At 34.8% G+C, this 11,331-nt stretch overlaps 1 protein-coding gene across 1 annotated transcript; it reads right to left on the reverse strand.

Annotated features, from left to right (window-relative positions):
* Positions 1-369: 369 nt before the first annotated feature.
* LOC137837532 (NADH-ubiquinone oxidoreductase-like protein) lies at positions 370-3,446 on the reverse strand. The gene is made up of 2 exons (XM_068646550.1): positions 2,985-3,446; positions 370-781 (listed from the first exon to the last, which is right to left on the reverse strand). Exons 1-2 carry the CDS (start codon positions 3,295-3,297, stop codon positions 585-587), a joined length of 510 nt encoding a protein of 169 aa, XP_068502651.1. The 5' UTR covers positions 3,298-3,446; the 3' UTR covers positions 370-584.
* Between the last annotated feature and the right edge of the window lie 7,885 nt (positions 3,447-11,331).

An 11,331-nucleotide genomic window follows, 5' to 3' on the forward strand; every position in this document is an offset into this window, starting at 1 on the left:
GAACAATAAAAAATTAGATCTAAATTGAAATTTTTTAAAACCAAGAAACTCTCAACTTTGTGATCCTTTCTCTTCCCATTCCTAAACCATTTCAAGTGAGAAAAAGTGGAATGTTGAAATTAAAGAGGTTGAGGATAGAATGCAGGATTTCTAATATTCTCCTGACCTGACTCCTTATGGTCATTTTCAAGTGTGATTATGTATAATTTTGAAAACCTAATATTCTGAGCAGGCATTTTAATGTTGTAAAGGGAACATGTATCCCTCATCTTATCCTAGAAACCTGAAGTAGTGTGTCATTCAGATGGGAAAATTTTGATAGACTAAACAGAATTCCTTGATCAATGAATAAAATATTAGTTGTGAATCTGTAAACTAAGTCATTCCATGCATAATATTATTTACTTGTAAATTGAAACAAGAAACATTTGTTATTCCAAACCATTCAAGTTATTTAGAAGCCTAGGTTTTCTCCCAAAAGAACTGCTTCAAGTCTGAAAATAGTTCATGCAACTGCAACAGTTCAATATAGAAAAGAACAATATAGTTAAATTGAGAAACCAAATATCTAATGTGGGTGCAAATCATGTCGTCGAAGGTGATTCACTAGAGCTGGCAGCAGAAGTATCTTTTCCTGATGACGACGAAAGTTCCTCTAGCGTCTTGTGAAATTCTGTAGGGAGAGGAGGAGGTCGGTGGAGAGGAACATGCTTAGGAACTGGTGCATCGTTCTCAATCACCTCACATTCATAATCATCTGGAACACCCCACGGATCCCACTCTGCACTCCAAAAATATACATTGAATAAATGCTAATGATATTTCTAATCAATTCATGCAAAAAACATTCCAAGGTATTCATATAACAATTGCCTTTTATAGATAGGTTAAACGTATAATTTAATCTATATATATGTTGTGAATTCTAAATTTGGTCTCTATATGTAAAATCTTATCAAATTGATCCTTTTAAATTTAAACATTATCAATTTAGTCTCTGTCACTGTTAATACCATTACGAATTCTTATTAGTGCTTACACATGTAGTACATGATTAATCTGATTCTCATACATGTAGTACACTCTTAATTTTGTTCTTATACGAGCAGTGCACTCTTAATTTGGTTCTTATGTGAGTAAACATTCTTAATTTAATCCTTTGCATGCAGAAACTAGATTAAGAGTTCTAAATGTATTGGGACCAAATAAAGAATGTATTGCATGTATAAGAACAAAATTAGAATACATAAGGGAGTTAACGATGGCAAGACTGAACAAATCCATAATGTTGGGACATATAAGACTGATTTAATAAATTTGTACATTTAAAAACAAAACTGAGATTCACAATACAATAGAGACTACGCTATAAATATTTGTTTGAATGCAGAATGCAAGACAAATAAAGGATAATTTGTTTTGAGCAACTGAACATATTTTTTTTGCTTTCACTTTTACTTACAAAAATGTTACTTTGTTTTCACTTCGATTCCTATTCTCAAAAATTTGAATAAGAGTGAAAACAATGTCGCCAAAAAGATTCCAAAGGAATTATAATTTTTTATTATTCCATAAATATGTTAGTTCCATGTCTTGTTTAAAGAAAAAATTATGAAACTTAAGTTGACTTTTGTTGTATAGTGAGAATGATCATATAACAGAAAAAGTTTGCAGATGCTGAAAAAAAATTAAATTTGCACTAAAGCAAGGAAGAGTCAAAGTTACAACTATTGCCAAGAAATAAAAAATGACTTGGGAACTAGGATGCATCTGTGATAAAGGAAAAGCCAACAACTGCCAAATTCATAATGTGAACAAAACTCAACCTGGATTAGCAAAATTCAAAATACCCTAACCAAGATAAAATCCCCATTCATATATACAGTATACACATGTGGACAAATAACACTAAAATTACAACGCATAAGCTGTTCCAGACCGAGTTGTCACACCAAGACATACAAAATAATCTAGACTTACTACCACCAAAATTGGTAGGCTACAGACCACAAGTTCAGATGTGTAAAAACTAAGAAATTTAAGTGTTACCCATGACTTTGGCATTGTGCAGAGATTTATAAATATTGTGCATAATAGATGCAGATTGTGAATAAAAAAATGGAATGCACACAAGATGTAATTACCCACTCATAGTTTGAACAGACTACAAAATTCTCAAGGGAAGAGAAAAGTAAGAAAACTGAGCATATTTATAACGAGGAAGTGGTTGCAGAACAATCACTTGGCTTGAAAATGGGAATATTGCATGTAAAGGAGGATATATATTCAAAGGAGTTCTGGTCCCCTTCATTTAGTTCAAACTCATATAGGCCTTGTAGAGAGCATGATGTACAGTACAGACGGCTTTGATAGAGCTATTTTATGGAATTTAGCTTATTTTTATGTTGGTGGTAAACATGACTGATGGAGAACTAACTGACTTTCATTGCATTTACTATCTTTATCGTATCTCTGGCTCAATCCAAAATGTTTGAGCACAATTACTATTAAAATGTCACTGATGGTAATGATTAAACTAGTATTAGAAACTCTGTAAAACAACATAAAGGTTTTTACACAAGATGCAGATCCTAATCCGAAAATGTGAGAATAATACAAGTCCAAAGGGTTTGGTATGGTCATACTCTTGTTACAACAATCTACAGTAACCCGAGATGGCCTGCCAGCGGTCACTTCATAGAACCAAAGTTTTAACTAAACCTAAAAAATCCATCCTTTGCACGACCACATTTGCTACCGCATAAGCCGCATTTGGCAGCAATTCTATGCAATATCAAGGATCACAGCGAAATTGAAATTCCCAATTAAAACCTAGAACTAACACACAAAAGTCGAATCCCGATTACTCAACCATCAGATTAATTGATTTCACAACCCACACAGGATCATCCACCAACCCACACAACACTAAATTCATAAGAAATTTAATATTTAAAGTAAAATAAAGAAACAACGGAGAATACCGATCATATGGGAAATGAGCTTGAGCTCATCTTGAGCCTCTTCGATGAGTTCCTCGACCTGGCCGCAAGCAAGACGTTTCTCGATGGTCTCCCAGTCCTCCTCCTCTTTGCACACGCTCAGCCGATGCTTCGTGAAGCTCTCCACCGCCTTGCGGTAACCCTCGTCTTCTGGAACCTTCTGGATCTCCTTCAGCGTCTTGCTGTAGAGTCCGATCAGCACCTCCCTCGCGTTCGGCACCACCTCCAAACCAACGATCCCTGTCGAGGCCTTTACCTTCGCCATCAATGGCCGCGCCACCGCCCGTAGAAACATCTTCACTTCCGATCTCACTCTCCTCCAATGTCTCCAAACACGACGCTGTTCCGAATCTCAGAAATGAGAGCGTGGGTGGTTTCGAAATGCAGATGCTCCGATTGGGCCTGTAGCTCCTAGGCCCAAACGGCCAAAAATAGAGTGGGTTTAAAGTACCGGGTGACCCAAAGGCTTTTACTTTTTAATTTGAAACTTTCAGGAAAAGAATAGGGAAATTGTTAACTTTAATTAATACATTATTATTATTATTATTATATTCTCAAAAAACATCCAAAATCGGGTTATTTTTTATAAATCAGTGTATAAAAATTTATTAATCTAAGATTATTTATATATTAAATTATCATAATTTATTTGTTAAAATATACTAAAATTTAAATAATTTTTTTATTCCATTTTTCGGGAAAAGAATAGGGAAACTGTTAACTTTAATACATTATTATTATTATTATTATTATTATTATTATTATTATTATTATTATTATTATTATATTCTCAAAAAACTTCCTGTAACAGCACCTTTTTTTAAAAAAAAAAGCAAAAACAGAGACCCCACGCACAGTTTCTTTCTTCTTCTTTTTCTTCCTTATCTCCATTTCTCTCTCTCTCTCCAATTCTCTTCTCTCCCTCTCTCTTAATTTCTTTCCCAATCTTCATCTATTTTAGAATCTGATCATACCACGCTGTAGCTGAGGAGTTCAAGAACATTTCTACCCGATCAGATTTTCAAAACAGAGTAAGTTCATTTTTACTCTAAATATCCTTTGTTCTTTGTTTTTCCTTAGGATTTAGTCATCAATCTTGATGGGGTCAGTTGAGAAGTTTAATCCTCTCAACTTATTCTATTATACACTGAATTTTTGTTTTGTTTGGATAACTTGCATTAGGCCCGTAAATCTTGAAGCTTATCCAAACGGTGGGGAATAAAATTCTAAAAGTTGCTTGGAAAGCAAGCAATTGAGGTAAGGGAAGCTAAATTTAATTTTTAATAGAACTCTAGGCTAGAAGATCTGGATGTGGAAGGGACGTGGTCCCAATATTCAATTTCTCTTGCAGGGATGTTGTGTGTTTATATATATTGGGTTGTTTGTTTATATATTATTTAAATTTGTGGAAATATTCGGTTTTGATGATTTAGTATTAAAGTGTTATTTTTCGGAAGACGTTGTTTGTTGAATATTCTGGACGTGTAGATCCATGTGAGATCTATGTGATTGTTTATTGTTGAGATTTGAAGAAATTTGAATAATTTGATAAATTGATCATGTAATTTGGTTTTCTCTTTTGATTTAATTGTGTATATTATAAAATTTTATTTTCACTAGCTTACCCTTGCTTTTCTTGTTGTGTTTGAACTGCGATGACTGTACTATGTACACGAGTAGATGACCATACAGGTGCAGGAGAGCCTTAGAGGTTTCAAAGTCTTACTTTGAGATGTGGATATGTAAATATCTGTATTTCTATAAATCCTAATCATGTATTAGGAATGTTTTTGAAAAACTCCAAGTTTGTACAAAAACTGATAGAACTTTTATTGTAATAGTTATATGTAAATTATGGGGTGTTACATTTAATGGTATCAGAGTGGTTCATCCTTAGGATAACCTGAGGGTAGTGGGTTTATTCTGTTTCTCCTGCGTGTAGATTTTTGGTTACGTCTAGCCTCAAGACTTAGTTAAAAGTTTCTAATAAGATGTTTGACAAAGTTTTTTTCTTGAAATCTTGTTTGTGTTCGAGTCAAGTTAATTGTTATGAATAAAGATGAAAGTATTAAGAATGAAAAGAATCTTGATAGAGTGGTGAGGGTGCACACTCATGACTAGATCAAGATTATTTTCTATCTTAATTCTAAGTAGCTAGAGTACATTTTAGGGATAAGTTTTGATTGGTTTTTACTTGTTTCGTATGATTATTTCTTTGAAGTTAATTTGTCTTAAAGATGTAGTTTGAAATTTTTAGTAATTTCTAACCCAATTCTTTTTGTGCTTAGTAGATGGCACATAGACCACCTACTCCTCCTCCACCAGTAGATATGCCCAACTTAGCTCGGGCAATAGAGATGATGGCAACAGCCTTGCAACAACAGAGTGCTACTATGGCACAACAGCATCTGGCCGCCCTTTATCAATTAAAAACAGCTAGATTAGCAGCAGAAGCATCTCAGCTTCATCAACAACCCCATACCTTTAGTCGGGAGGATTTTCTGAGACATAATCCACCCAAATTTAATGGCAAGGTAAATCCAGATGGGGCAGACCAGTGGGTGAGAGACATAGAAAGAATCTTTGAAGCTACTCAATGTCCTGAAGAGAGAAAGTTATCGTATGCCATCTATATGCTTATTGAAGAAGCTGAGTTTTGGTGGATAGGCATGAGGCAAATGATGGAAGACAAAGCAGAAGATGCCACTTGGGAGAACTTCAAAGTAAGATTCCTGGAGGAGTATTTTCCTAATAGTGTCAGGTATGCAAAAGAAATTGAATTCATGCAGCTGGAACAAGGAAATATTTCAGTCACTGAATATGCTACTAGGTTCAAACACCTAGCTAGATTCTACACCCATACCATGACTGAGGCTTGGAGATGTAGAAAATTTGAGTTTGGGTTGAAGCAAGAACTTAAAGAAGTGGTGATTCCTATGTCTATTAGAGATTTCCCTGCTCTAGTGGAGAAAGCAAAAGTAGTGGAGAGTTTGAAAAATAGTAGCAGACTTGCTAAGCCTCAAGTGGGAGGACCTTCTAAAAGCTTGCCTAAATATGAAGATAGAAAGAAACCTTATTTCAAACCTCAATCTTATAGCAGTGGAAGACCTAGTTCTCAATCACCACCTAGTTTCAGATGTTTTAGATGCGGTGGGCCACATGTTGTTAGATTTTGCCCTCATCCAGTGTCAAATGTGATATGTGATAGATGTCACAAGTATGGTCATGCAACAAAAGACTGTCGTGTCCAATTGGGAGCTCCAAATTCTGGCGGAGTGCAGCAAGTACAACAAAATAGTAATCAAAAACCCAAAGCTGCTGGTAGAGTTTTTGCTATTAGTGGAGCTGAAGCTTCACAGTCTGATAGCCTTGTTAGAGGTATTTGTTCTATCCTTGGAACACAGTTATCTGTATTGTTTGATTCTGGGGCAACCCATTCTTTTATATCTTTTAATTGTGCTAAGAAACTTAAGTTGCCAGTCCGAGAGTTAGAAATTGAGTTGGTGGTATCTACACCAACAGAAGGTATTATAGTAACTTCTTCCATGTGTGCTGAGTGTCCAGTAATTATAGATGGGCAGAGGTACAAGATCAACATGATTTGTATACCTCTAAAGATTTGGAGGTTATATTGGGAATGGATTGGTTGTCTGCTAATCATATCCTTATAGATTGTGCTTAGAAAAAGTTAATTTTCCCTAAATTAGAAGGAATGCAGGTTATCTCAGCTCATCAGTTTGAGAGAAAGATACAAGAAGGTACATAATGTTTTATGCTCTTGGCTTGTTCTATACTTACTAATAAAGTACAAAAAGATATATTTGTAGTTCAGGAGTTTATGGATGTATTTCCTGATGAGATTCCTGGACTTCCACCTAAAAGAGAGATAGAGTTTGCAATAGACTTGATTCCTGGAGCAGGCCCAGTGTCAATTTCTCCATACCGAATGGCACCAGCAGAGTTAGCTGAATTAAAGAAACAACTAGAAGACTTATTGGAGAAGCAATTCATTCGACCTAGTGTTTCTCCATGGGGAGCTCCAGTGCTATTAGTGAAGAAGAAAGATGGATTGTCACGTCTATGCATAGATTACAGACAATTAAACAAGTTAACAATAAAGAATAAATATCCTCTTCCTAGAATTGATGACTTGATGGATCAGTTGCATGGGGCAGTTGTCTTTTCTAAGATAGATCTGCGCTCAGGTTATCACCAAATTTCAGTGAAAGCGGAAGATGTTTAGAAGACTGCTTTTAGATCAAGGTATGGTCACTATGAATTTCTGGTTATGCCATTTGGGGTGACTAATGCTCCAGCTATTTTCATGGATTATATGAATCGGATATTCAGACCTTTTCTTGATAAGTTTGTGGTAGTGTTCATAGATGATATCTTGATCTATTCTCGTACAAGAGAAGAACATGCATAACATCTTAGAACCGTCCTGAACATTTTGAGAGAAAAACAGTTATATGCTAAACTTTCAAAATGTGACTTCTGGATGTCAGAAATACAATTTTTAGGACATGTCATCTCTACACAGGGAATATCAGTAGATCCTTCTAAAGTGGAGGTTGTACTTTAGTGGGAACGTCCTAAAACAGTTACTGAAATTAGAAGCTTTGTCTGGTTAGCAGGATAATACAGGAGATTTATAGAAGGTTTTTCTAAAATAGTGGCCCCTTTGACCCAATTGACTAGAAAGGATCATCCTTTTGCATGGACTGAACAATGTGAGAGAAGTTTTGAAGAGTTGAAAAGAAGGTTGACTAATGCTCCTGTATTGACAATCCTTGATACCAATTAGTCTTTTGAAGTTTTCTGTGATGCTTCCTATCAGGGATTGGGTTGTGTTCTGATGCAGAATAAGAAAGTTGTTGCCTACGCTTCTCGTCAGTTAAAGGTGCATGAAAGAAATTATCCAACTCATGATCTAGAATTGGCAGCAGTTGTCTTTGCTTTAAAAATATGGAGACATTTTCTTTACGGAGTTAGTTTTAATGTGTTTAGTGATCATAAAAGCTTGAAGTATTTGTTTGATCAGAAGGAGTTAAATATGAGGCAGAGGAGATGGATTGAATTTTTAAGACTATGATTTCCAGCTAATATACCATCCTGGGAAGGCAAATGTTGTTGTAGATGCGTTGAGTCGTAAAAAGATACAAATGTCTTCGCTTATGATTAGAGAGTTAGCATTGATTGAAGATTTCAGGAGTATGAATTTGGAGGTTTCCATGTCTTCAAATTGCATTAGTTGTAATACCCTTATTATAACTAATGAATTTCTGGAGAACGTGAAGGAGAAGCAGTTGGAAGATTCAAAATTGAAGAACATCATGGGCTTATTAAATACTGACAAAGCTAAAGACTTCTCTTTAGGAGTGGATGGTATTTTGAGATTCAAAAATAGAATATGCATACCAGAGGATAATGAACTAAAGCAAACAGTGTTATCTGAAGGTCATAAAAGCAAACTCATTTTACACCCAGGGATGACCAAGATGTATCAAGATCTCAAGAAGTCTTATTGGTGGCATGGCATGAAGAATGATGTAGCCAAGTTTGTAGCTGCTTGCTTGACTTGTTAGAAATGAAAGATTGAACATCAACGACCTGGAGGCATGTTAACTCAGTTAGACATTGCAGTGTGGAAGTGGGATAGTATCTTAATGGATTTTGTTACTCACTTACCACGTACTTTGAGGAAGCATGACTCTGTTTGGGTCATAGTGGACAGGTTGACAAAGACGACACACTTCCTACCTATAGACTTGAGAATCTCTATGCGGAAGTTGGCCCAGATTTACATAGATGAAATAGTCAGATTGCATGGTGTACCCTCCAACATAGTTTCAGATAGAGATCCTAGATTCACCTCGAGATTCTGGCAAACACTTCAAGAAGCTTTGGGGACTAAACTCAAACTTAGTTCAGCATATCATCCTCAGACTGATGGACAATCAGAGAGAACTATCCAGTCCTTAGAGGATTTGCTTAGGACTTGTGTGTTAGATCATTTGGGCAGTTGGGATGAAATTCTACCATTGGTAGAGTTCACTTAGAATAATAGTTACCAAGCTAGCATAGGAATGGCTCCTTTTGAGGCATTGGAAGAAAGTGCAGGACACCTTTGTGCTGGTTTCAGGATGGTGAAATTGTGTTAATTGGACCAGAATTAATACAACAAACTAATGAGAAAGTCAAAATGATTCAGGAAATATTGAAAACATCTCTTAGCAGGCAAAAATGTTATGCAGATCAAAGAAGAAGACCTTTAGAATTCTCTGTGGGTGAGCATGTCTTTTTGAGAGTTACACCGTTCACTGGTGTAGGAAGACCACTCAAATCCAAGAAATTGACTCCTAAGTTCATAGGACCTTATCAAATTCTCAGGAGAATAGGCCCTCTGGCTTATGAAATTGCTTTGCCTCCTCCTTTAGCTAACATTCACAATATTTTCCATGTATCCCAGCTACGAAAGTATGTACCTGATCCCAACCACATTCTAGAGTTTGATTCCATCCAAGTGAAAGAAAATCTGTCATTTGAAGTGAAGCCAATCAGAATTTTAGATTCACAAGTGAAACAACTTCGTGGAAGAAGTATTCCCATGGTGAAAGTATTGTGGGATCTCATCTATGGAGACTCCACTTGGGAAATTGAAGAGGAGATACGAGCATCATACCCTAGCTGAGGAGTTCAGGAACATTTCTACCCGATCAGATTTTCAAACAGAGTAAGTTCATTTTTACTCTAAATATCCTTTGTTCTTTGTTTTTCCTTAGGATTTAGTCATCAATCTTGGTGGGGTCAGTTGAGAAGTTTAATCCTCTCAACTTATTCTATTATACACTGAATTTTTGTTTTGTTTGGATAACTTGCATTAGGCCCGTAAATCTTGAAGCTTATCCAAACGGCGGGGAATAAAATTCTAAAAGTTGCTTGGAAAGCAAGCAATTGAGGTAAGGGAAGCTAAATTTAATTTTTAATAGAACTCTAGGCTAGAAGATCTGGATGTGGAAGGGACGTGGTCCCAATATTCAATTTCTCTTGCAGGGATGTTGTGTGTTTATATATATTGGGTTGTTTGTTTATATATTATTTAAATTTGTGAATATATTCGGTTTTGATGATTTAGTATTAAAGTGTTATTTTTTTTATGTCAAATAGACTTTTGAATAGTTTGGATCACTTTTTGAATGATATTGTATGACGAAATGGTGTGGAATTGAATTCATACATTTGGGATAATGTATGGACTGATGTTTGCTGTGTATTAAGTATTGATGCCTCTGTGGTAACAGAGATCTCCGAGCTTCACTGATGATCTAAGTCACATAGACTAAGATATCAGGTGGTGAGAAGCTGATAGGGGAGTTCATGTACACCGTGACATATGAGATGCACGGCTTGGGTTGTATTGAACTTACCTTGATCCTCTCTGTTGGATTCGCTGGTAATCTTTGGATCAGGTGTTAGTCTCTGGTAGGACTTACTTAATACGGGTCTTGCGGAAGACGTTGTTTGTTGAATATTCTGGATGTGTAGATCCATGTGAGATCTATGTGATTGTTTATTGTTGAGATTTGAAGAAATTTGAATAATTTGAGAAATTGATCATGTAATTTGGTTTTCTCTTTTGATTTAATTGTGTATATTATAAAATTCTATTTTCACTAGCTTACCCTTGCTTTTCTTGTTGTGTTTGAACTGCGATGACTGTACTATGTACACGAGCAGATGACCATACAGGTGCAGGAGAGCCTTAGAGGTTTCAGAGTCTTATTTTGAGATGTGGATATGTAAATATCTGTATTTCTATAAATCCTAATCATGTATTAGGAATGTTTTTGAAAAACTCCAAGTTTGTACAAAAACTGATAGAACTTTTATTGTAATAGTTATATGTAAATTATGGGGTGTTACACTTCCAAAATCGAATTATTTTTTTATAAATCAGTATATAAAAATATATTAATCTAAAATTATTTATGTATTAAATTAACATAATGTATTTTTTAAATATACTAAAATTTAAATAATTTTTTTTATTGTTATTCCATTTTTGAAACATTTCAGACAAACAATTCATATAAAATTATAATTTAACTCTTGATAAAAAAAATTATATAGTTATTGAATACGTAATTAAATGGATGTTTTAAATGAAAAAACTCTTAAAATGATAAATTAAAACAAACGATTATAAATATTAAATTAAGATTGAAAATTTTAAAGAGATAAGATCAAAACTCAATTAATGAAATTGTGTGTTTCTTCTCTTTTACTTTCTCTTCTCTAATGAAATTACACTTTTTTTTTATAATTA

This window comes from Phaseolus vulgaris, chromosome 4, assembly GCF_051622355.1.
Source record: "Phaseolus vulgaris cultivar YP4 chromosome 4, ASM5162235v1, whole genome shotgun sequence".
NCBI classification, from domain to species: domain Eukaryota; kingdom Viridiplantae; phylum Streptophyta; class Magnoliopsida; order Fabales; family Fabaceae; genus Phaseolus; species Phaseolus vulgaris.